The 23,118-nt window shown below is 41.7% G+C and overlaps 1 protein-coding gene across 7 annotated transcripts in view; it reads right to left on the reverse strand.

The window, feature by feature from the left end:
* The window catches only part of LOC111868679 (stathmin), a 114,870-nt gene that overhangs the window by 30,760 nt on the left and 60,992 nt on the right, over nt 1-23,118 (reverse strand). Inside the window, exons 1-2 of one of the 7 annotated variants that reach the window (XM_023859554.1) lie at nt 2,597-2,736; nt 2,149-2,223 (exon numbers count right to left, since the gene is read on the reverse strand). The exons of 5 other annotated variants lie outside the window; for them this stretch is intronic. In XM_023859554.1, coding sequence (XP_023715322.1) covers nt 2,149-2,223; nt 2,597-2,672 — 151 coding nt within the window. In that variant the 5' untranslated portion in view covers nt 2,673-2,736. Of the gene's footprint in view, nt 1-2,148; nt 2,224-2,596; nt 2,737-23,118 lie in introns of those variants that run through there. One more of the 7 variants, XM_023859560.2, reaches the window with a different exon arrangement.

The following is a 23,118-nucleotide window of genomic DNA, read 5'->3' on the forward strand; positions in this document are numbered from 1 at the left end:
CACCAGCATTGTGTACAACCCTTTGCCAGCGATGTGGAAGTCGTAGGATACCTTTAGCAGCGCCTGTTGTGTTGATAGTTCGAATGGAGCGGTGTACTGCCTGAAGAATCTCTAACAGTTCTGAACGAATGCCACGAAGTGTCTCCTTCATCTTAGGAATTAAGTCGAAGTCACAAGGGCTTAAGTCCGGGGAGTATGGTGGATGGTACAGCACTTCCCAGCCCCATCGATCGAACAAATCAGCCACAGTTTGTGCTGCATAAGCATTGTCCTGCAAATGGTGGGTGGGTTCTACAGAGAGTGTCGCCGCTTCTTTCTCAAAGCTGGTCGCAGGTTATGTTCCAAAAATGAACAGTAATACTGCGCACTGATGGTCTGCTGTCGGGGAACAGTATGCGTTAGGATAACACCAACACAGTCGTACACGAGAATCACATAACTTTCACATTGCTGGGGTTCTGACGAAATTTTGATTTTCGTGGTGACCCCTAATGACGCCATTCTTTCGACTGACGTTTCATTTGTGCCTCGTATCATTTGGCCCATGTCTCATCCAGCGTAATTCTACGGCGTAAGAAAGCCTCTCCTTCGCGCTCATAGCCCTCCAAGTGGTTACGAGCAGCGTCGTATCGTAGCCATTTCTGCATTTCCGTCCAATCATGCGGAACCCATGGTGATGCAATTCTTCTCATGGCCAGGCGTTCCTTCAGAATGTGAAGCACAGCCGTATGCGCTAATCCTGTCTCTCGGGCCAGCTCACGAATCGTATGGCGTCGATCACTCTCCAGTAACAAAGAAAGAGCATAGACTTCTTCATTGACACTAGGACGACCTGGCAGACATGCGTCTGCCACATTTTGGCGTCCCTCGTTGAAGGCTTTTACCCACCTTGCCACTGTTCTGTAAGGCAATGTAAGATTCCCCGCAAGCCTCTTGAAGACCTTGATGACACTGTCGGGCTGTACGGCCTCTGGCACATTCAATCTTTATCCAACTCCGTTGTTCATGTTTCGAAAACATCGTGACAACACTACATTAGACCGCCAGCTATTACGAGGCTCTGTTCTTCTCGTTACTGCGGATGCACGTGATGTGGGAAGCGAGAGTCTTATTTGCTCTGCGGTAAGGTAGCTATGTAACTATCGTGTGGTGTAAGCGACATTATTTGGTTCCGTTGCATGGCGTCTCTAGAGCAGTGTTGCCACTATTAAAGTTCCAACCCTCATAGATATAATAAGACTGCAGTACACAATTTAGAACTACTCGAATGAATAACTAATTTTCATTAAAATGAATAAAAATGAAAACATAGCCATCACAATCTATAGTTAAACTTAATTTTCTTCGCCAAATTCTTCATAGCAAATTTCTTTAAGAACTGAACATATATCCTGCACTCAATTTCTAAATGCCACAAATTTAAAAATTCTTGTACTTTAAGTCAAGCTGCAACTCGATGTGAATTTACATTTCACCAAAAAAAAAAAAAAATAACAAAAGTACATCAGTAATTTTCGGCTTTCTGGGCTGAAATATTCATAACGCGATAATCGTTTGAAAGCGTGCACAATATCAATCTTTAGGGCGCCCTGGGCCTTCTTACTGAAACAGAAAAAAAAACAGATCTTTTTACCAAAGACAGTTCACCAAGACGAACGTTTCATATATTTATCATTTCTTACCGTGCACAGCTTAAGGAAGTCCGTATAGCGACTGGCTATTCGAGTCCCGGTAGGGTCAAGAATTTTCTCTTCTCCATGTCGCCCAGACTGGCTCTGGATTCCACCCAACTTCCTATCCGGGGTTAAAGGGGCCGGGGCATGAAGCTGACCACTCACCTCCAGCTAACACCCAAGTCAAGAAAATGTGGATCTATACTTTCCCCCCTTCGCCTTCATGGCGTAGTGCTTAATTAGTTAAGCACAAGAACAACTTTATCTTTTTTACCACGCACAGCTTAGATGAAAAAGGACGGTTTCAAATATGATACTCCTGTGCCTAATTTTCGAAATAATGAAACGGATGGATAATTTTCCAGGGATTACCTCTCCATATGACGAAAATTTTGCTATTTCTTTAGTTTTCGCCATCGGCTGCTATGGTGAGAGACGGGTGGGACCACGCGTATACTCGTACATGTATACTTACTGATGAACTTCAACTTCTTAGGCTGCTTCGACCGTGGCTTGGTCTTCGCCTTCTTGATAGGCGCGGCACGACGGGCTAAAAATCACCACCCCCCACATATATTACACATCAAATATTAAACATTAAACCCATCATTTCTCCTTTACCCCATTTCCAACACTAATCTGTATAAATCAGTATACTAAACTGTCAGCAGCAATCATTACTATTCGTCAAACCCCACCCTTAACAAGAAGCAAAAGACATTATAACATGTATCAGTTAAGTATTTATCTTGAACATGATCGTGTTAATTTCACTTTCTGTGAATTAATTCTAAAAATTCATATCGAAAATAAACCCGACATTTAAAATTGCCACTGTTTTAAAACCCTATTAACTCCTGTAAAACAGAAAATATTCCACTGCAATTAACCATCCCGCACCGCCACCCTCCGGCAGCACTTACCCGCGGGAGGAAGCGGTGCGCGACAAGTATGACAGAAGCACTGAAGCACAGAATCCTTGACTAAGTTAATCAGCATTATGCCTGAGGATTTATCCAACAACCCCGCCGTCTGACCCGCACACAAAGCACCCCAATCACAATATGACGCCTACCGACGTCGTTCTTGAAACCAAGGAGACAGCACCAGGAGGCGTCGCGGCGTTCTCTCCAACCCCCTCCCCACCAAGAATCGATACGTCCAATATTGGGGAAACACGGGCGCCATCTTGGGTACGAAGTTCATAAATTACGCTCAGTACAATATGGTACTCTTCCAATTTTATCATCAATCTCAACTGCCAACTCAGCCGATGCATTTTACAGCATATTCATTCATAACACGACGGCTAGATCTACTTTTATAAGTTTCAAAAGAATTTGAAGCAAGCCTGGCCAATTACTCAAAGAGAAGGCGTGAATGGGAACAGTAATTCCCTAAAGATTAAATCGCACAGCGCGGCCCCGCCCCACATTCCGCGTCGTGGCTTCCGATACTAACAGTTTCTCCTCCGCCTTCCTAAGGCCGTGTCAACACCACGCTGTAAATTACATTGATTGGCCCGCTTTGGAGACAGCTGCACATTCGCTCGCGTTCAACTGTAAAAATCCATATTTCAAAACATTCTTGTAACGGAGCTGCAATCTGAAACGGGCACGTCTAAGCACAGACACAATAAGTCCGCAATACTTCAGAACAAAATTTCTTCAAAATCTTGTGCTCTTTTCTGTGTAAAAATTGGGCTGCACCCCTTACAGCATATTTCACTTTGTCGTTAGGCTCGTCTTCGTGTAATGCACACCCGTTTTTTAAAAACGAGGGTCGAGTGATCGAGCTATGGCATAACCTTTACATGAGCTACATCTAGATTATGTTAAGTTTCGTCTAGTTTTGATTTGAATTCTTACGTACTGACGGCTGCGAATGACAACTGCAGTTATTTCGACTTTAAATCAACTTATAGTCTCACTCTGCATATGCTGCCTTTTCTCAAAAACGCTCTAACTATAAGTTTATCAGATCAACCGTTCCCACAGATTTAAAATATCTGTATTTGTAGTTTGACCGCCTCTGTGGTCTAATGGTCAGAGTTCCTAGCTACAGATTCAGAGGTCCCCGGTTCGATTCTCTGAGAAGTAGTGGGTCTGGAACGGGGTACACTCAGCCTCGTGATGGCTTGTTAACTAAAGCCACGGAGGTTTTGTGTTTGTAGTTTATTTAATAACGCTGTCAGTAACAGTTTATGCATAATTAAGGAGCCGGAACGTACCTGAAAGGAGCCTATCATTACTCAATTTAGGGCTATGCCGGCACCTGCACGAACTGGCATTCTGTTCTGGTCGAAATTCGAACTCTGCACCGTACAAATACAAATCTGAAGCGTTACTGCTCAGCCAACTTGCTCCATATACAAATTTTATAACGAGAAACTTCCTTTCCTCATAATTCTGAAACAAAATTACAACCTGCGTACAACAAAAGTTGTGTCTTATAGCTCAGTTCCTGGAAACTAACTATACGTTCACTACATAAAACCAGGACGAAATTCCCAAAATTGGAGTTGCCAAACAACAAAAGGAAATATTTCAAAACAGCGTATTGCTAGAAGAGAGAGAATGCTTTATGCTGGAGTCATGCCTGTCCGTCTGTGATTACTATCAGCACTTACACTGTTGCTTGGCGGTCTTCACAGTCAACATGGAAGATTCACTATATGTTATCGAGCAATTCCTATTATTAGCCATACTGATCCATGATGAAGCCTGTTTAACATAAGGTCATATATGGGTTTCTCCGTGACCCCAATGAAAATTCATTATTTTGTCAAAAGTGAACATGTAACATTAAAGTTACTGACAAATTTCGATTTCCCGCCATATTAATCAATAATAAAGCCTTGTTCACACAAGGCAAAACTGGACTGTTCCTTATATCCCATAAACCTTTCAACACATTCTCCTGAAATTCGACATGGATGACATCACCCAACGCTGTGTGGCATTTCGTTTTACATCCTCATTTACATCCCACAACACAGCCTAGTTTACAAAGACTCCTATATGCATTCCATAAACCATTTCCAAGATACTGCTCAAAAGAAAAACGGGGAACTTCCACGAAAATTTATCGAAAAGAGTTCTTTCCATCTTGATCCATCTTTTGAAATGCATCCTGAAGTCTTTCTTTGTTAGGGAGTTTAGTGCCGTCTACATTTCCGCTTGAATTTCCTCAACTGTATCAAATCTTCGCCCCTTCAACTTGATTTTCATCTTGGGGAAGAGAAAGAAGTCGCATGGAGCTAAGTCTGGCAAGTACGGTGGGTGGGGAACAACTGCCATCTTGTTTTTAGCCAAAAATTCCTACACAATGTAAGCTGTATGCGGTCGTGCGTTGTCATGGTGGAGTACCCAGTCGTTCGTGCGCCACTTCTCTGGACGTTTTCTCCTTATGTCTTCCCCCAAACGCCATAGAAGATCGCGATAGAACTTTTATTGACTGTCTGACCAGGAGGGACGAACTCCCAATGAACAATCCCGTCAAAAAATAAATAAATAAATAAAAAATAAATCAACATGGACTTAATGTTGCTCTCGACTTGTCGAGTTCTTTTTGGCTGGCCGAGGTGACGAAGGGCTCTTCCATTGCGACGATTGCTCCTTACTTTCACGGTTTTAGCCATAAACCCAAATTTCGTCACCAGTGACAACCTTCGAAAGAAAGTTTCGATCCTTTTGAAGCCGCTGTTGAAGTTCCTTGCAGACTTCCAAGCGATGCTGCTTCTGTTCATTTTGCAGCAGTCGTGGCACAAACTTCGCCGCAATCCACCTCATCTTCAGTTCCTCCGACAAAATTCGTTGACATGTACCATAACTTGGTCCCAAGGTGTTACAGAGGTCTTGGATGGTCAGTCTACCATCTTGCATAATCAAATCCCTAACTTTCGCGACATTTTCTGGTGTGGTGCCAGTTGACGGCCGTCATCATCAGTCGATGTTCGGCCATTTCTGAAACGCTTATACCAGTCGTAAGTTTGTGTGTGGCCTAAACTGTTGTCACCAAAAGCTTGCTTCAACATATGGTGAGTTTCCGCAGCGATTTTCCGAAGTTCAAAACAAAACTTTATACAGACACGCTGCTCTCTCAGGTCAGCCATCGCAAAACCACAAACTCACGGAAACACAACGAAGGAAATACGTTCACCAACAATAAACTCAACCACTCAACTCGACACCGCCTGCCACACTGATCCAAGAAAGGTGTAGGGAGACACCTAGCGGTATTTCGATGTACTCATAACCATTCGCGCGCAAAATTCAAATTTCGGGAACTTTTTGGATTGCACCACGTATTGCCCCCGACGTATGCCATAAACAAATTCGGGTACTGCTAAAATTGGTAATGGTACATTTCTATCAAAGCTCCTCCACAAATGCTGATTCTCAACCTTTTGATTTATGAAAAAGCCTAGTTTACGTAAAGCCATAAATAGGCATTTCCCTGTATATCATAAAAAGATTTTACTTAAATTCGATATGGGACACTTCCGCTAATTTGCATCCCCATTTATCCCCATTTTAAAGTAGGCTTAAATCCTCGTTGAAAATTCAGTGTACATCATGCAGTTAACCGTCTCCAAACACGTTACAGTGTAAAGATGCTAATTCGACTGAAGAAGTTATAATATGTAAGACCGGAAGATGATCCCGAATGGTGATGTTCTGCAAGGAGACGGACGTGGCCTCTTCAGAGGTGTTATCCCACCATTCATTAGTCTGTAGGAATTACAGGACAAATCATCGCCTCAACCGAGAAGTGAGCCAAGTACATACTAAATAAACATGAGATGTCATAGATAGTTAAGAAATTGGAGGGATGAGAACCGAGTGAAAAACACACCGAACCTATTATAAAGGTTAATTAATTCCGTCTAGTGTGACTGGTGGTTTTTCTTTTTAATCTTTTATCCTTTACATGTTTCGGTCCTATAGACTACCATCAGAATAATATCAATACAATTATAAACCACTATTACAATATTTTTCTTGAACATTAATACAAGTATGTACATACAATGTAATAATACAATCTAATGTTTTTAACAACTACAGCAGCTTGAACCAACACGTTAAAACAGTTATTACGGTTAGTATGTTTAAACATTTTAATTTTTTTAACCAAATTGGTTCGTGTCCCTTCTATTTCCTCTCCCCGAAGGAAGCCAAGCGTCCATCGCCCCGCGGGGGTTCATCTTACATTGAATGGACGGAATATCACCTTTATCAATCACGTAAAATATCTTGGTGTAATCTTCGACAGAAGTTCATGGAGGTAGGCATAGGCCCACTGGGGCTGTAGTGCCAAGGAAGTAATTAAGTAATCTTCGATAGGAGGACCGCATGGAGACTGCACACAGAAATGACTAAAGGCAAGGCCTTCTGAACATTAGGATCTATTCCCTATTCAAAGTGAGCGTTGCGCGCCAACATTGCACTAACCCTACATAAGGCATTGATCAGATCAGTAATGACAAGGGCCCGGATTCTGATGACATGTCATCTTTTTTTCCTTGTATCCTGTTCGATGCCCGTCGTATAAATCCCCGTCACAGAAAATTAACTTTTGTGGGTAGTTTTTGTCATGTTTTCGGTTTTGGGGTAATATTTCGGTACATTTTTGGACTGTGGGGGCATTTTTTGTCATTTTAGGGAATTTTTCTTAACATGTTTTCAGAAATGTGAATAATATGTAGGTAAAGTGTTCTCTATTCCTCTTTCTCCTGCCTCAACAAAGGCAGCCTGCAAGCTACATCACAAATACCTGCTACCACAGTATGCATAATTGAAACGATGTCCCGTCCTTTCCGTTCGTTTTGCGGAAGGTGTTGACATCACATATCATAAAACGTTTTAAGCTGGCAGCAGGGTACGACAGCGGTCACTCACATTGCGGTCCTTTCCAAGTCCTGTGCAAAGGAATTTGCTTAGTTACAAATACTTCTAGTTGGAATCCCTCGCTTTTTATGACATATTGTTACTCAATAAAACTCCTTCTGTCTTCAGTTTCTCGCCCTAGACCGTACAGACAAAGATACAGTTGACGAAAAGTTCTAAGTGTGAAAAGTTAAGTTCTGTGTTGCACTAGAGTGATTCATTTTACGAGTATCACGATGCCTAAAGCAAAGCCATCTAAATCGTGTAATTTAAAGCAGATTGTAGCTGAATTTGGAGATGATACTGTATATTTTCAACTGACGGTAACATTTTATACTGTAAGATATGTGTCACAAAATTAGCGGTAGAAAAATGCTTCACGATATAACACATCGGCCGCGACAAGCATATACGAGCAGTGCAAATTTCGAACAAAAAGAAATTTGTTGTACTGCAACAGTGTTCACCTGAAGGCGGAAATAAGTCATCGGATATTTTCACAGATCTGTGTGATGCTCTGGTGTCCGCAAATATTCCGTTTTGGGTTCTGAAAAATGAAAACCTGAAAAATTTTCTGGAAGTGAACTGTGGTCGTTCTATTTCGGATGAATCCACCCTCAGGTAAAACTACCTATCCAAGTGCTACAACAAGATCCTGGAAATAATTAGGAATAAAGTGCATGGGAAGATTTTCGTTTCTATCGACGAGACCTGCGATACGGAGGCTCGCTACGTGGCAAACGTCATCATTGGAACCTTGGAAATTGATGTACCAGGTGAAGTGTTTTTACTTATGAGTGAGGTGCTAGAATCCGTTAATCATTCTACAATTTGTAAACTCTTTGACAGGTCGATGATTCTATTGTGGCCAGAGGGCATACGACACGATGAAGTCTTGCTTTTTGTGACCGATGCACCCCCATATATTGTAAAAGCAGGCAAGTCAATAAAGTCGTTTTATACGAAATTGGTGCACGTTGGTTGTCTATCCCATGCACTGCATAGAGTGACAGAGGAAGTGTGATCAAGATTTCCTCACGTGGATGCTCTCGTATCGTGGACGATGATTTTCGTCAAGGCTCCAGCTCGTAAAATGCATTTTAAATCTATGGCTCCTGGTGTTCTACTGCCCCCGGAACCCGTCATTACAAGGTGGGGAACGTGGACTGATGTTACAATTTACTATTGCGATCATTTTCAGGTAGTGAAAACCACTGTACACGTAGATTCAATGAAGACAGAGGATGCGAGGGCAACCGAAGCTGCCCAGGAACAGGCCTCTTGCATCGAAATGGAAGGACAGCTGGCCTCCATAAAGGCAAATTTCAGTTCCTTGACAGAAGGAATCCAATACTTGTAGGAGAAAGGAGTAACGCTAGAAGATTCGCTCGCTCTGGTGGAAAAAAAAAAAAAAGCCAGTGATTTGGAGAAAGTGTCAGGGAACACTGGTAAAATGGTGTCAAGAAAAATGAAGTGTTCTGGATAAAAACTCAGGTTATGAAATATTATGCAGCATTTCTATAATTCTGTCAGGAGAGTCCTTCAGCGCTTTCAGTATTGAAGAAGAACTTACTGCTAGTGATTTGGTACACTTCAAGTACGCTCCCATTGTGTCTGCAGATGTGGAAAGCAGTTTCTCCAAATACAAGAATGTGCAGTCGGACAATAGGCGCTCTCTCACTTTCGAGAATATCCGCATGTTGACTGTCATATATTGCGACTCTGAATGAGGTGGCACTTAAATATTGGAATACTAGCTGTACCCGGCCACGCGTTGCTGTGGCAGATCGAGTGAATTGCTTCCGCTCCGCGAGTACGACGACCTAAGTTTGATCTTCTGCGAGGCATTATTTGCATGAACTAAAGCAGATCGATTGCACTGAAGAAGAAAGTTATAACAAAAACATATAAAATTGCAAAACATTAAAAAAGGAAAGAAGACGAACTGGAAAACAAAGAAACAAAAAAAAAATATTTCAATTCAATCGCAGATCAATCGACACAGCTCACTCCCACCGCCAATTGCATTGAAAAATAAGAGAACAGTTAAGAAAACGAAATGAAAAACAATGAAAAATAAACTATACTCACGAAATGAACGACTTATAACACGTTACAGTACATTAATATTGAGTACAATTAAGATTTTAACAACCAACCAACCAACCTGTCACAGGTGTGACATGTCACACATGATTTTAACATCATAAACTCACATGTCACTCACTAAAAATGTATTTTTAGTGAGTGACATATTCTTGATGTCTTTTAAATTGTTGCATTATTTACGTGTACTTTGATAAGAATATGTCGCGTGTTACCTATGTAACGTTGTTGTGGTCACGTGTCTCCTATTCAGTGCGACAAATAACTTCCGCGTACGTCTCGGATTCAGCGAATAAGTTATTGAACGCTCACTTTTACACCAGCGAGTATAATTATTATCACGTCCAGTATCACCAAAAAACTCTTCGGAGCTGGACTGTTATAACCTGGTTTCTGACGCAATAGAAGGCACTTTCGCCCAGGGTTCGATTTCACGCGTTCTGTGCTCGCTGCCGCGGTTATTCCTAGGCAGATTTCACGCGTTCTGTGCTCGCTGCCGCGGTTATTCATAGGCAACGATCTGTTGGTATTCGATGGACGACAGAACACCTTGTAGAAGTGTTTGGTTTCATCCGTTGTTACGCAACGGAACCTCTTATCCTCTCATCNCATAGATATACCGTATATGTACTTTTGATAAGCGTTCCAACGCGGTAGAAAAAATCATATTAAAACATTTAGCTTCAAATTCAATCATATATTGCTTAATTTTAAACATAAAAAAGAGTAACGCTCAGTACACAGTGTCAATAGATTAAAAATACATTTTAAAGCAATTATTAGGTTTTCCATCTGCAGAATAGGCGGCTCCTCCAGAAGGGTTCAGCTCCATGAGTAAGTAAGTAGATTTTCCATGACATGATACATTTTATGTAGTTTTTTAAATTTTAGATATTTTTTCTAGATTTTTAGATCATTTTATATGCTATTTTTCTGGATTTTAAAATATTTTTATGTCATCAAAATCCGGGGTCTGGTAATGACTTATGCTTGCCCCGCCTGGGAATTAGTGGCAGACGCCTACCACTTAAAATTGCAGCGTCTACAAAACAAGGACCTCCTCACCAACGGTAATTTTCCGAAATGCACTATATTCCGCGATTTGCACACGACTTTGGATCCTGACTATGCATACGATTATCTAACAAAACTGTGCAGGCAATAAGCAGAAGTCGTGCAGAATCATGAAAATGAACATGATCGCGGTACAGGACAAGGCGAAGCCAAAGAAAACTGTATGAGGCTTCAACTTGAAGGCGGTCAAGTTTACGACCGTTCAAGTGACTAAGCTGCCGTTGTAGCATAAGATATGTAAGATAGGAATAATCTGATACGCAAAGCCTGCACTGACAGAGGACTTGTATATAATGCACACGGACAAATTTTCAATTACATGTTATATGTGCGATTCGTATATTTCGCGAAAGGCCCAACATATTCGTTAAGTGACAAACCCATCTTCTCGTCAGGGATGACGTTACATAAAGACTAGGTCCACAAGGGTTCAGTTGAAAATGAACAACTCTGGTCGTGAGTCTTAAGGGGACAGACGTCAAGACTGGCAGCAAACCGCCCGTCGCGAGGCAGTGGTCAGCCGGCAATGGCGTGAGGGCGGAAGCTGAGGATCTCCACTATTAGAAGCCGTTATCAGGAAACTAGCAGTGAAGACACTAAGTGCTGGAAAGGACAGCGTGTGCTCTAGCGATTTGTAAAGTGTGGGGATTAGCGATGGCGTTAAATTAAGTGTTGTTACGAATAGTGTTAAAGTGGTCGATAAATCTAATCTTCAACCCAAATCTTGTCATACTCCAAACTGTGACAGTATTGATCAAACAAGTTAGGAACTAAAGCACAGCGTATGAGTCCTGGTGTGTTCGCGCTTTTGTTGGCCGCAGGCTTTCAAATCGTCTGATGGTTCTCAAACTGACATAATATAAATCACGATTTGATCCACTATCTCGAAACTTGTATGATTTCGGAAAAAGTGTATTGGGCATAAAATGTTTCATTTTTTTTTTCGACAGCTTTTGCTGGTAAATTTTTTCCGCTCCGATAAATATTATGCGAGTTGCGCTCGAAATTTCCGTAGAAACGCAAGTATTGATCATTATTTACTATCTGATTTTAACAGAAATTAGAATGTTTTGACAAATTTTAGTAAATCATCCAATATAAAATCTTGTGAAAATCCGTCAGACAGCCGTCGAATTGTTACATTTAGACAGGCGGACAGACACGGCAGGCCAAGGGCGCAACTTTGCAACTTTTAATTGCGAACGTGCTCAGAACATATTGGGAAACCATAAAGCAGGCGAATGGCGGTGGCGGAATTATGAGGCAAAAGGTACATGATGTAACGCCAGTTTCCTGCAATGCAGTAAACTAAATAAGTGTTCCGCAACCGGTGTGCCGCGGCACACTGATGTGCCGTCACAAGGTGAAGGGTGTGATGCGAACTTTTACCTATTGTAAGAAAGTAATTGTCGAATTTTATTCGTTTTATTTTATCCCAGTTATTCTCAGCCACTGCACTGATTAAATAAGATGATGCTTGTTTATTCTTTATTATATGCTGTGATTTCTTATGTACAGTAATGTTGTATTCTAAGAAATTAAACGAAAATTATTTACTCACAGTCGTTGTTATATCACAGTTTTCATTACTGATTTATTTTTATTTTGCTCGCATCGATGCAGCTTCTTTGATATGCTTGCCGCATGTTCTGTGTACGTGCTTTTCCCTAAAACTGCAGGGATTAGCATGGGTTTCCCTGTCTTTTATAACGCTGTTTTGGTATTTGCCCCTGTTTGTTAGAAGTTCTTCCTGTAACGATGCACCCACCGATTGTTGGACTTCGTTTAAAATTATAAATATTTCAAAAATAAGTCGGTATAGTGTCACTTCTTCCGTTTGAAGAGTAGAGATCCCGCGTTTTACAATTGTTTCAGTTCTATCACAGCTGTGCTCTGAAGTAGTTTGCAAATTTTGGTTGCTAGTTAGAGAATTACAGATGGGTCGTATGAGATGTCCCCGACTGTATGGCCACTTGCTGACGGCAATAAAGTGGTGATGGACACAATTAAAGAACATTTAGAAATGCTGCAGCAGAAATTCAATAAGTATTTTGGAGAGAGTGTACAAGATTTCGATTGGGTTCGTGATCCATTTGTTGTGAATTCGGAACATCTTCCGATTAATATACAAGAGGAACTGGCAGATTTAAAAGCAGACAGAACATTGAAACTAAGACTTCTCGAAGTGCCTTTGGATACGTTTTGGTTGGCAATAAGGAGTGGATACCCGGCTATCTCCGAGATGGCAGTTAATGTGTTATTGCCATTTTCAACCACATATTTATGTTAACTGGGCTTCTTGACGTTCACTGAAATTAAGACATCAAAGAGGGAGCGGTCAAATCCATCGATGAAGAAATTAGCCTTGCGTTGTCAACGATTCCACCACGGATCAGTCGCCTGTGTGCAGCTACGCAGGCGCAAGTATCACATTGAAGGTATCAGTAGAATTACTGTATTTACTTTAAGAGTAATAGAAGTGTATTTTCTACACTCTACAGTGAATTGAAGTTTATTAATTGTTAATAAATGTACGAGTAGATTTCTGTTTAATGATAATAAAATAACAATATAATAATATTATAGTAATAAGTTCATCACGTTACGTATTTATATTAATTGTCTGATATCATGCGTTTTTGAGGGGAATAACATTTTGGTGTGCCGTGTTGAGTCATGGATACTTCATGGTGTGCCGCGAGTAGAAAAAGATTGCGGAACACTGAACTAAATCAACAAAATCAACAAGAAGTTTCACATGGACAGCTGAGTCATCCTGCGCCGTCAGGATACCTAACCCTACTATCCGAACGCAATTGATGTTGAGTCACATCTTTCAATATCAGTTCTAAACATAAAATATTAAATTCAAGGCTGAACAGGCTTTGTATTTTTACTGAGGAGTGGGGTGAAAATATCACGCACACCTTTAACGCATTGCTGACCTAAATGTTGGAGCTCGACCTCAAATGGAGGCCAATAAGCGGCAGGAATACTAGAATAAAATTCTTAGCCTAGGCATTATTCGATTCCATTCCAGCTACAATAACGTCATCCATGGCCAATCGGCTTCGATACCACATGCCTCTCCAAACGTGTTCATTCCTAATTACAACTGGAGTGCACACTATTCGAGACCGCGTTTAAGGTGTAGTGGTCAGAGTTCCTGGCTACAGAGCCAGAGGTCCCGGTTTCGATTCCCGGCGCTACCAGATTTTCTGAGAAGTAGTTGGTCTGGAATGGGGTCCACTCAGCCTCGTGAGGATAACTGAGGACCTATTTCAAGGAAATAGCGGATCCGGTATAGAAAACTGAGATTAACGGCCTTAGGGATTCGTTGGGCTGACCACGCGACACCTTCTATCCGCAAAAGTTGGCACTAACTTCGCCGATCAGGGGTGGTCGCTCGTTCGATATAGTTCGCTTGCGGACTACAGGCTACGGAGTTTGTGCACACTATTGGTTGTAGTCTTTCGGCAAAATTGGCTCCACTGATGACCAGCTCACTATTCATACTCAAAAGAAACCCGCTGTCCTATGAGGCAACTTCGACGGTGGTGTGAGGCGTGTTGTCTACCTCGAACAACAAATAACATCCATAGCTGACAGAATCTGTAATTAACCTCAGAATGCGGACGATTCTGAGCTCAAAGATTTCACACGGACAGTTCAATTAACTTACTGAAGTTTTTTATTTGGTTGTGTTTTATTTTACGACGCTGTCAGTATGATTTATAAATAATAAATTATGAAGGATTTGGAAGGAGGCGGTAGTGGTCTAATCAGGGTAACATCCAGAATTTGGCTGAAAAAACTGAGAAACCATGAAAACCCTCAGTTAGGAATGTCGGTGTTCCAGCAGACATGCGAACAGAACATTTCCCGAATACAAGCCTAGAGTGATTTGTCTCATTTTGGTCCGTCACACTACTAATTACAGAGTGGATAATTTCCAGTCCAGTGTGACATACAAGTTTACAACACTTCAGTCTTTTCCACCTTACGTGTTTCGATTCAAAAGAATCATCCTCAGAGGCGCACCACTACGATAAGGAAACACTGTCACATAATATTTTAACCATATGCTCTTAAGCGATGAATAATGCTCACTATATAAATTTTGTTATTATCACGGTTGGTTTTGGTGCTTGTCCCAGGCATTCACGACGGCGCTTCTTGAAGAGTAGACTTACGTATGATGCTGTTTCTTTCAAGCGTATTTACTGGGTAATCTGACTGGGATTTTCCACTGCACGCGATATGATATTCACTTTTTCATACATTAGCCTCCCAATGTATTTAAAATTGTATTAAAATTTTCTTTTGGATATAAAAAATTAGTTATTATGTTAAAATATCGTGAGCCGACATTGGGTCATGTTGTTTTCCTCCTGATGGTGGGAGATGTCGTTTATTTCTCTTGATGTTATGTTCTTATTATTAGTCGTGTAGTTTACGTGCGTGCTGTGTCGTTTGTCACACTGGACTGAAAATTATCCATTCTGTAACAAGCCTAGAGATTTGCCCATACACCAGGTTGCTCGGTTTAATAAACATGATAACCACAACACTGACTTATCTTAACTATAAGGGGCAGTCAAATGAAAACGGGTCACCAGGCATAACTCACACGGCGCGCAAGTTGGTAACACTGGATTTTGCTTACGGTACGAACATTTGGTGGGGACTCGGGAAAGAACAGTGACAACGTGCCCTTGCACACTAGTCGTTTGTTTACTGTGCTGGAAGTAAGGTTAGCGCTACGTGTGGTCGTCCAACATCAGTAATGGAGGAGGGTAAAGAAGAACAGCGAAGTGTAGTGTGCTTTTTGGCTGCCGAGTAGGATGACGAGAAATTCATCGTTGCATGTCTGTTGTTTACGGTGAACACAGCATGTCACGTTCGCGTGTGCTGGCGTAGCATAAGAGATTTCGAGAGGGACGTGTGTCACTGCAAGATGATGCTCGCCCAAGAGGGGCTCATCGTGTCATCGCTCTTAATGTTATTGCTGGGTTGGATGGTCATATTCGGGCAAACCGATCGATCACTGTGGAAGAAATTAGTCTTTTGATGGGAATAAGTCACGGTTCCGTACACGCCATTGTGACAAAACACCTGCTGTACCGCAAAATCTGCGCACAGTGGGTTCCACATCAACTCACGGAGGAACAGAAGACTCAGAGAATGGCTGCATCACTGGGTCCCTTGCAATGATACCACGAGGAAGAGTATGCTTTTCTGTCCCGTATTGCCACTGGGGTACCACCACCACCACCACNGCCGACTGTGAGGAACACGCTACAGAGATTTGGTTGGGAAGTGCTTCAACACCCCCCCTACAGCCCAGATCTCTCCCCATGTGATTTTCACATTTTTCGAGACCTGAAGAGAGACATTCGTGGACATCGGTTTGCATTGGACGAAGACGTGTGGCTGGGTAAAGATGCGGTTCCGTAGACAGCCCACAAGCTGTTTCAAGGATGGGATTGACCGTCTTATCTCCCAGTGGGATAAATGTATTAAGAGTTTTGGAGATTAGTTTTGACGTAAGAAATGTTCTTTAATATACTTTGGCTTCTGACCGGTTTTCATTTGACTGCCCCTCATACATGCATTTTGTTCCGTCACGACGTAGATGAGTATGTACAAAGTATGTACATCCTACATATGTGACTAGTTTATTGTGAGTATACAAATTACCTTACATATTTCGGCCTGTCACGGCCATCAACAGAGATTTGATCAACATTAATTGGAAACAATGTACGTACATATTCGAGATACATACGTGTATATGGTGAAAGATAAAACTTTTTAGTTAATTAAAAGTTGTAAGTAACTTTTAATTAACTAAAAGTATCTTTGGCCACCTCTGTGGTCTAGTGGTCAGACTTCCTGGCTACAGAACCAGAGGCCCCGGGTTTGATTCCCGGCGCTACCAGATTTTCTGAGAAGTAGTGGATCAGGAACGGGGTCCACTCAGCCTCGTGTGGATAACTGAGGAGCTACTTAAATGGAAAAGTAGCGGTTCCGGTCTAGAAAACCGAGACTGAATGCCGTAGGAATCCGTTGCGCTGTCCATGAGACACGCCATATCCGCTAAAATTGGCACTAACTTCGCCGAAAAGCGGCGGTGGCTCGGTCGGTATAGTTCGCTTGCGGACTAAAAGCCACGGAGTTTAGTTTTTTAAGTTTATCTTTGACAAAGGATCCTTATATAATGCGAATATATACAGTGTTTCCAATTAATGTTGAAACATGTACGGTAATTTGTGGTATTCACAATAAACTAGCCACATCTGAAGGAGTATACTCGTATTATTTTTACATATAAAGCACTGACTTCTCTGGCTTGCGTTTGGGGAGTGCCTTAGTGGAATCTAAGGAGTACCGGCTTACCTGACCTCGTGTGTTTTCCTCACTCTGCGCAGTAGCGTAGTTGGTTGAGGCACTATGCTACAAGCCGGAAGGTCGCGGTTCAAATTCCGATGATGTCAATGAATTATTTTCTTTAGTGGGTCTGAATAATTCATTCAGAAAGGACAAGTCTGCTTATTCCCCATAAATTTTCGGTCCACCGTACATGACTTCGGTATTCGAACCGCGGATCAAACAGGCATGATATCACGCCACCTACGTAGGTCAAAATTACTTCAGCAAAATAATCGTCAGTTACCTGCAACTTCTTGGTCGCAGTGTTGTTGCTGGATCTATCGCGTGACGCAATACGCTATGGGAAGAAATATAAACAATTTAAATTAGCCCCATATAAAAGTTACATGAAGGAGGGCACCGCCATGTCTTCTGCAGGCATCGCAACTCATTTTCCTGCATGTACTTCCATTTTATACCCCATTGTAACTGAAACGCCGTATTATTTGGGGGAAATGGTGCAATGAAATTTTATTACCCCCAGCAATGCAAGACGATGAATTTATTCCCGGAGAATTAAAGTTTCCCCCCCCCCAAAACCATCAACTGGGCTGTTCTTCCAGTGCAGGCAGTTTTATTTACGGGAGATAACGCCGGAAGAATCCCTGTAGTGTATTTGCCTGCTTTCAAGAATAAATATTTTGAATGGGTACATCTTATACAGCCACCTCAAGGGCACGTTTCGGATATTTTCCGATGCAGACAGGTAAAGCTTAAAAGGACTTAATGTTTTCAAGGGCATACGTTTCCTAAAGGAGAGGCATATACCGGGTCCACACCGGTTATAAAATCAATTCTATGCGGTCGTGATGATGCATTACACTCGGAATTACTCAGTTTCCCGGCTTGTCCATCGTCTAGTTTCCGGTATTGGTTCTATATTCGTCCACAGAAGGAAAAGCGGAGAGGCATCTACTCGGATGCGCCCGTAGTAGGTTGTTCCCCATCCTTTCACACGACGGTGGAGGTATCGAGTTTCTGAAACGTGTTCCTTTAGAATATTTGGCGCAAAATGTACAGAAAGCATTTTTTGCCTAAGAATTCCTTCACTGATGTTAAGTATTTGCAACAGGTGTGTGGTAAAGCAACTTACAGATCCCACATAGCTCCAAATGTGAAACTGTAACATATTATAAATATTAAATTGTGTTCAACGGATCATTTCCCACTGATACTGATAGACCTGTTCATATTTATCATCATTTTAATCGTCCTTATTCGTCAATACAATGAGATTCGGGCAACGGGCTCGTGTTGTAGATGGTTTCCAACATCTTTTTAAAATAAGCTACACAACTTCTGTGGTGAAGGATCACACCATTGCAAGGTCTGTCACCATAAGACTTCGCATCCTACTCCTGTGGCGAGGTCCGGCGCAAACCATAATACAACCCCAGGGGAACAGAAATCCCGTCCCAACCCCTGTCAAAATAAAAACAATTTTCAGTGTCTTCACAGTTGATATGAGAAATCTCCGTGTCACTGTAATGAAAACGGTCGCTTATGTAATTATTAACAGTTCTGTTCACAGCGTAGTATAACATATTTACGTAGATTACTGAAAACTCGTGGTTACGATAGGAATAAAGATTAGCTTAAATTAATTTTCATTTAACAAAAGCAGGTAACAAATTCTGTAAATCGTATGGCCCGGGGGGCTGCTTTGTTCACCTGTGCTGTAGCGAATTAGACCCGTAATCCCAGTGCTTGAACAGCCAAAGACAATGCACCAAACGGAACTACGTATAAATATATCCATTAATATTTATGCGAGTATGCTACTCGATGCGCCAGTGACAACCCTGTGGTTATCCGATTAATACTACAGGGTATTAAAAATAACCAGGAAAAACTGTTAATAGTAACAAACCCTGGCCATGTTCCCAGTCGGAAAAGGGGCCCCAAAAGCAACTTCCTTCACAACATGCACGGACAAGGCACTGGGTGAGGAATGCGGAAAACCCAGTTCGCAATGAGCCGATTGTTGGTAGTTAAAATTATAACCTTTATCACATTAACTCTATCATACTGACTGGCTGTTCTGCATGAACAGGCATGGCGTGAACACGCCGAGTACCGAACATATACTGCTGCATATTAAACATGTGAACCCAGTGCAAGTTATACACGTAAAGATAGGCAGCCTAGCATCAAATGGACTGAAGTAAAATCTACACACTACACTGCAATGTCAGAAATTACCTTTCTTTGAGTTTTAAAGTACTTAAAAATGTTTTAAACAAAAGTTATAGGTCATAATGAGATCATTATTGAACTGTATATGGGCAAAACCAAGGTTTTTTTTATTAAGGTTTTATAGGGAGGTAAAACATATTAACTTCAAGCTCAGTGCAAGCTATACTGGACGGATAAATACCTGCACTCAATCAGTTCAACACTTTCTAAGCATACGCCCCGGCCGCGCCATAGCTCAAGCGGTTAGTCGCTGACATCCCACCGCGGCGGGTCAGGTTCGATCGCGGGTCTGGTCAAGTGGGATTTGTGGTGGACAAAGTGGCGCTGGGGCAGGTTTTCTCCAAGTACTTCGGTTTCCCCTGCCAATCTTCATTCCACCAATTGCTCCACAATCACCCTCACCTATCATCTGGGGCTGGTACAATAGGCCAGAAATTGTCGCAGTACAAGGGACCTAGTCCCACCCCACTAGCAATAAAAAAATACACTACATTCGTGAATAAAGTACAACAGCTATTCAAGTTTTCAGTGTTTGGCCGGTCTTTGTTCTGGTCTACAATCAAACGTTTCCTGCAAGCCTCAAAACTGTTTCCTGGACTTCCTGAAGACAGCAAGATAATGGGACAAAAGGTTAATAACCCCCATTGGACTGGTATCAATGACGAACACAAGGCGAACAAACACAACAGCCCAATAAATCAGCTGCTCCAGTGACCCAGCTGTCTTGGAGCAAAAGGCTTGCAGTTCAGGCATGTATATTAAGCGCCAATTTCGAACACATGCAAAAGACAAAGCAAATTCACATAAACAAAACAAAAAGGCTTGAACACGTCCTTCGAGTACTTTCCTCCGTTCGACACCAAGCAGAGTCAACTGCTTTTCATACGGGCCACTGCACTCGTTTTAACCAAAATGTCTTTACATTAACATAGAGAGCAACTAGCCAGGTTAGGCGACATCCTTCCTTCTTTTACGGCAGGAAACTGGGTACCTGAACTATGACACTTTGGGCTGTTTTAGTATTTTAACTTATGTCTAGTTTCTTATTACTTTCTCAAATCCAACCCCCCCCCCAAAAATGCTCTATTTCAGCGTTTCTAATCCTGTGGTCCGCAAGCAGACTTAAATGAAATGAAATTAAAAATTATCCAACCAAAACAAATTAAAATTAAATAAGCAAGTAAAAATTAATTATATCATATTCTTTATTTGTTTAATAAAACTTAAAACTTTGTCCAATGATGATTCACTTTTAATATTTTACTTCCAATTTAATTAATTGTTTCCATATATATTGAAAACATGCTTTTAGATTTATTATGCTATAAATGGCACAGTATGTCCCAAATGTTGGTAATACCACATTACTTACAGTACTTATGGAGGTGAGCCCTTCTTCAGAAGAAGCAAATTGTGCAGCTACTGAAGAATTTCCCAGCATTTTATGGAACTCGAAGGTTCATTACCGTATTCACAAGAGCCCTCCACCGGTCCCTATCCTGAGCCAGATCACTCCAATCCATACCATCCCATCCTATCTCCCTAAGATCCATGTTAATATTGTCCACCCACGTACGCCTTGGTCTTCCCAGTGGCCTCTTTCCTTCTGGCTTTCCCATCAATATCCTATATGCATTCCCCATCTCCCCCACTCGTACTACATGGCCTGCCCACCTCATCCTCCTTGACCTGATCATTCTAATTATGCTTGGAGGAGAATACAAGCTATGAAGCTCCTCATTATGCAGTTTTCTCCAACCTCCTGGTAATATCACATAGGTTTAAAAAAATAGGCCTACATAACTTAGTGGTCCGTAATGGCCGCGCCATAGCTCAAGCGGTTGGTCGCTGGCTTCCCACCGCGGCGGCCCGGGTTCAATCGCGGGTCTGGTCAAGTGGGATTTGTGGTGGACAAAGTGGACAAACCGAGTACTTCGGTTTCCCCTGCCAATCTTCATTCCACCAAATTCTCCATCATCATAATCACCCGGGGCAGGCTACAACAGACCAATCAGTGACCGCCGTGCCGAGTGGACCCAGCTGTACTCCACCCCCCACTAAGCGAATTTAGTGGTCCAGACAATTTTTTCAGACATTTTACTGGTCTACTGGGACGGGTTTTAATACCTTGATAAAAAGCTCCGAGCTGGCGACATCTCTTTTGGATTAAAAGAGTAGATAATTGCTTCAGCAAAACGTGAAGCCGGTATCTTTGTAACAATTACTCATATAAGATGAAACTGCATAACTGTGCGCCAAATTATTCTGCTAACCACATTAAACGGAACAGTGCTGCTTAATCGCCGTAACATTTCATTAACGAACCTAATGCAATGACATTAAACGTTATCAACAAGTGAAAGTGTTGCAGTAGCAACAATTTTACAGACAATAAAATTCTTTTAAGCGTTGGTAGACATTAATATTCAGTACTATAGTTATCGACCTATCTCCCAATCTTTCTGTTATCCTTGATCCCACTGACTCAACTGAACTCCGAACCGTAAATACCCTAATTAATGGGCCGCGGAATCCGTTGCGCTGACCACGCGACACCCTCTATCCGCAAAAGTTCGCACTAATATCGCCGACAAGCGGCGGTTGCTCGGTCGGTACAGTTCGCTTGCAGACTAAAGGCCACGGAGTTTTTTTAATAAAATTACATTAATTGAATTACTTACTTACTTGTATGTATGAATGAATGTATAAGGGGTGGGCATTCTTGGCCCTTGCACCGCGACCACAGTGATCTATTGTGTCTTACTTACTCATGGAGCTGAGCCCTTCTGGAGGAACCGCCAATTCTGCAGCTACTCAACAATTTCCCAGCATTTTATGGAACCCGAAAGTTCATTAACTGAATTACTATTACCCACATTTCAACTTTTCGAGAAACGTGATTACCATTCGAGTATGAGAATGACAAATCCTACTACAATATTCTCCACTCTGTAGTACATTAGATTCTTATTTCTGACACCTCTAACATTACAGAGGGTTGCGTGGGTAGATACGCGTAAAAATGAGAAACAAGAAACGGAACTTACAAGTAATAAATACGCCTAACATCAACATTAAATAAGATTTGAGGCTTTCACGGCGGTGACTATGAAGAAAGCAGTCTTCTGGGATTTGGCACCGTGTGTATGTGGTGTTAACCGACGTTTCGGAGGAACGTATCGCCTCCATCTTCAGGGTAGAAGNAACACTAAAGTTTGAAACGAGGGAGCATTGGAATTAATATGAATTCGTTCAGCAATGAACAGAATTTGAAGTTTGGAATGATTGACACTCTAAAGAACAAGACAGACTACAGAAATCGGAAAACAAAAATAAATCTCGAACTCCACAACCAAACGTTTATTGCAGGGAAACCCTGAAATCCAAATCTAACGGATGCGAAGTCCAATGTACATATCACTATCGGTCAACAGAATCAGCAGGTTAATATCACTTAAACAGCGAAACCGAACATATCACAATTTATTGGGCATTATGCTGGCCAAAGTATTTGTATGTAACGAGAAAGCACAACTTGTGCACTTAGAGTAGAAAGTTTCGACTATACTACAAAACGGAGTTCAGCATTAGACTATCCCTAAGTCGGCTTTACCAGAAAATTTGCACTAAGTCTCATATGGAGGAACGCTTCAATTACGTACATTTCCCCCAATCCAACTCCATCCTAGAATACTTTAGTTTAAAAAAGATGAACTGCTTATTTCAGTACTTATGTTACAGCAGTG

Source organism: Cryptotermes secundus, unplaced genomic scaffold (genome assembly GCF_002891405.2).
Source record: "Cryptotermes secundus unplaced genomic scaffold, Csec_1.0 scaffold857, whole genome shotgun sequence".
In the NCBI taxonomy this organism is placed as follows: domain Eukaryota; kingdom Metazoa; phylum Arthropoda; class Insecta; order Blattodea; family Kalotermitidae; genus Cryptotermes; species Cryptotermes secundus.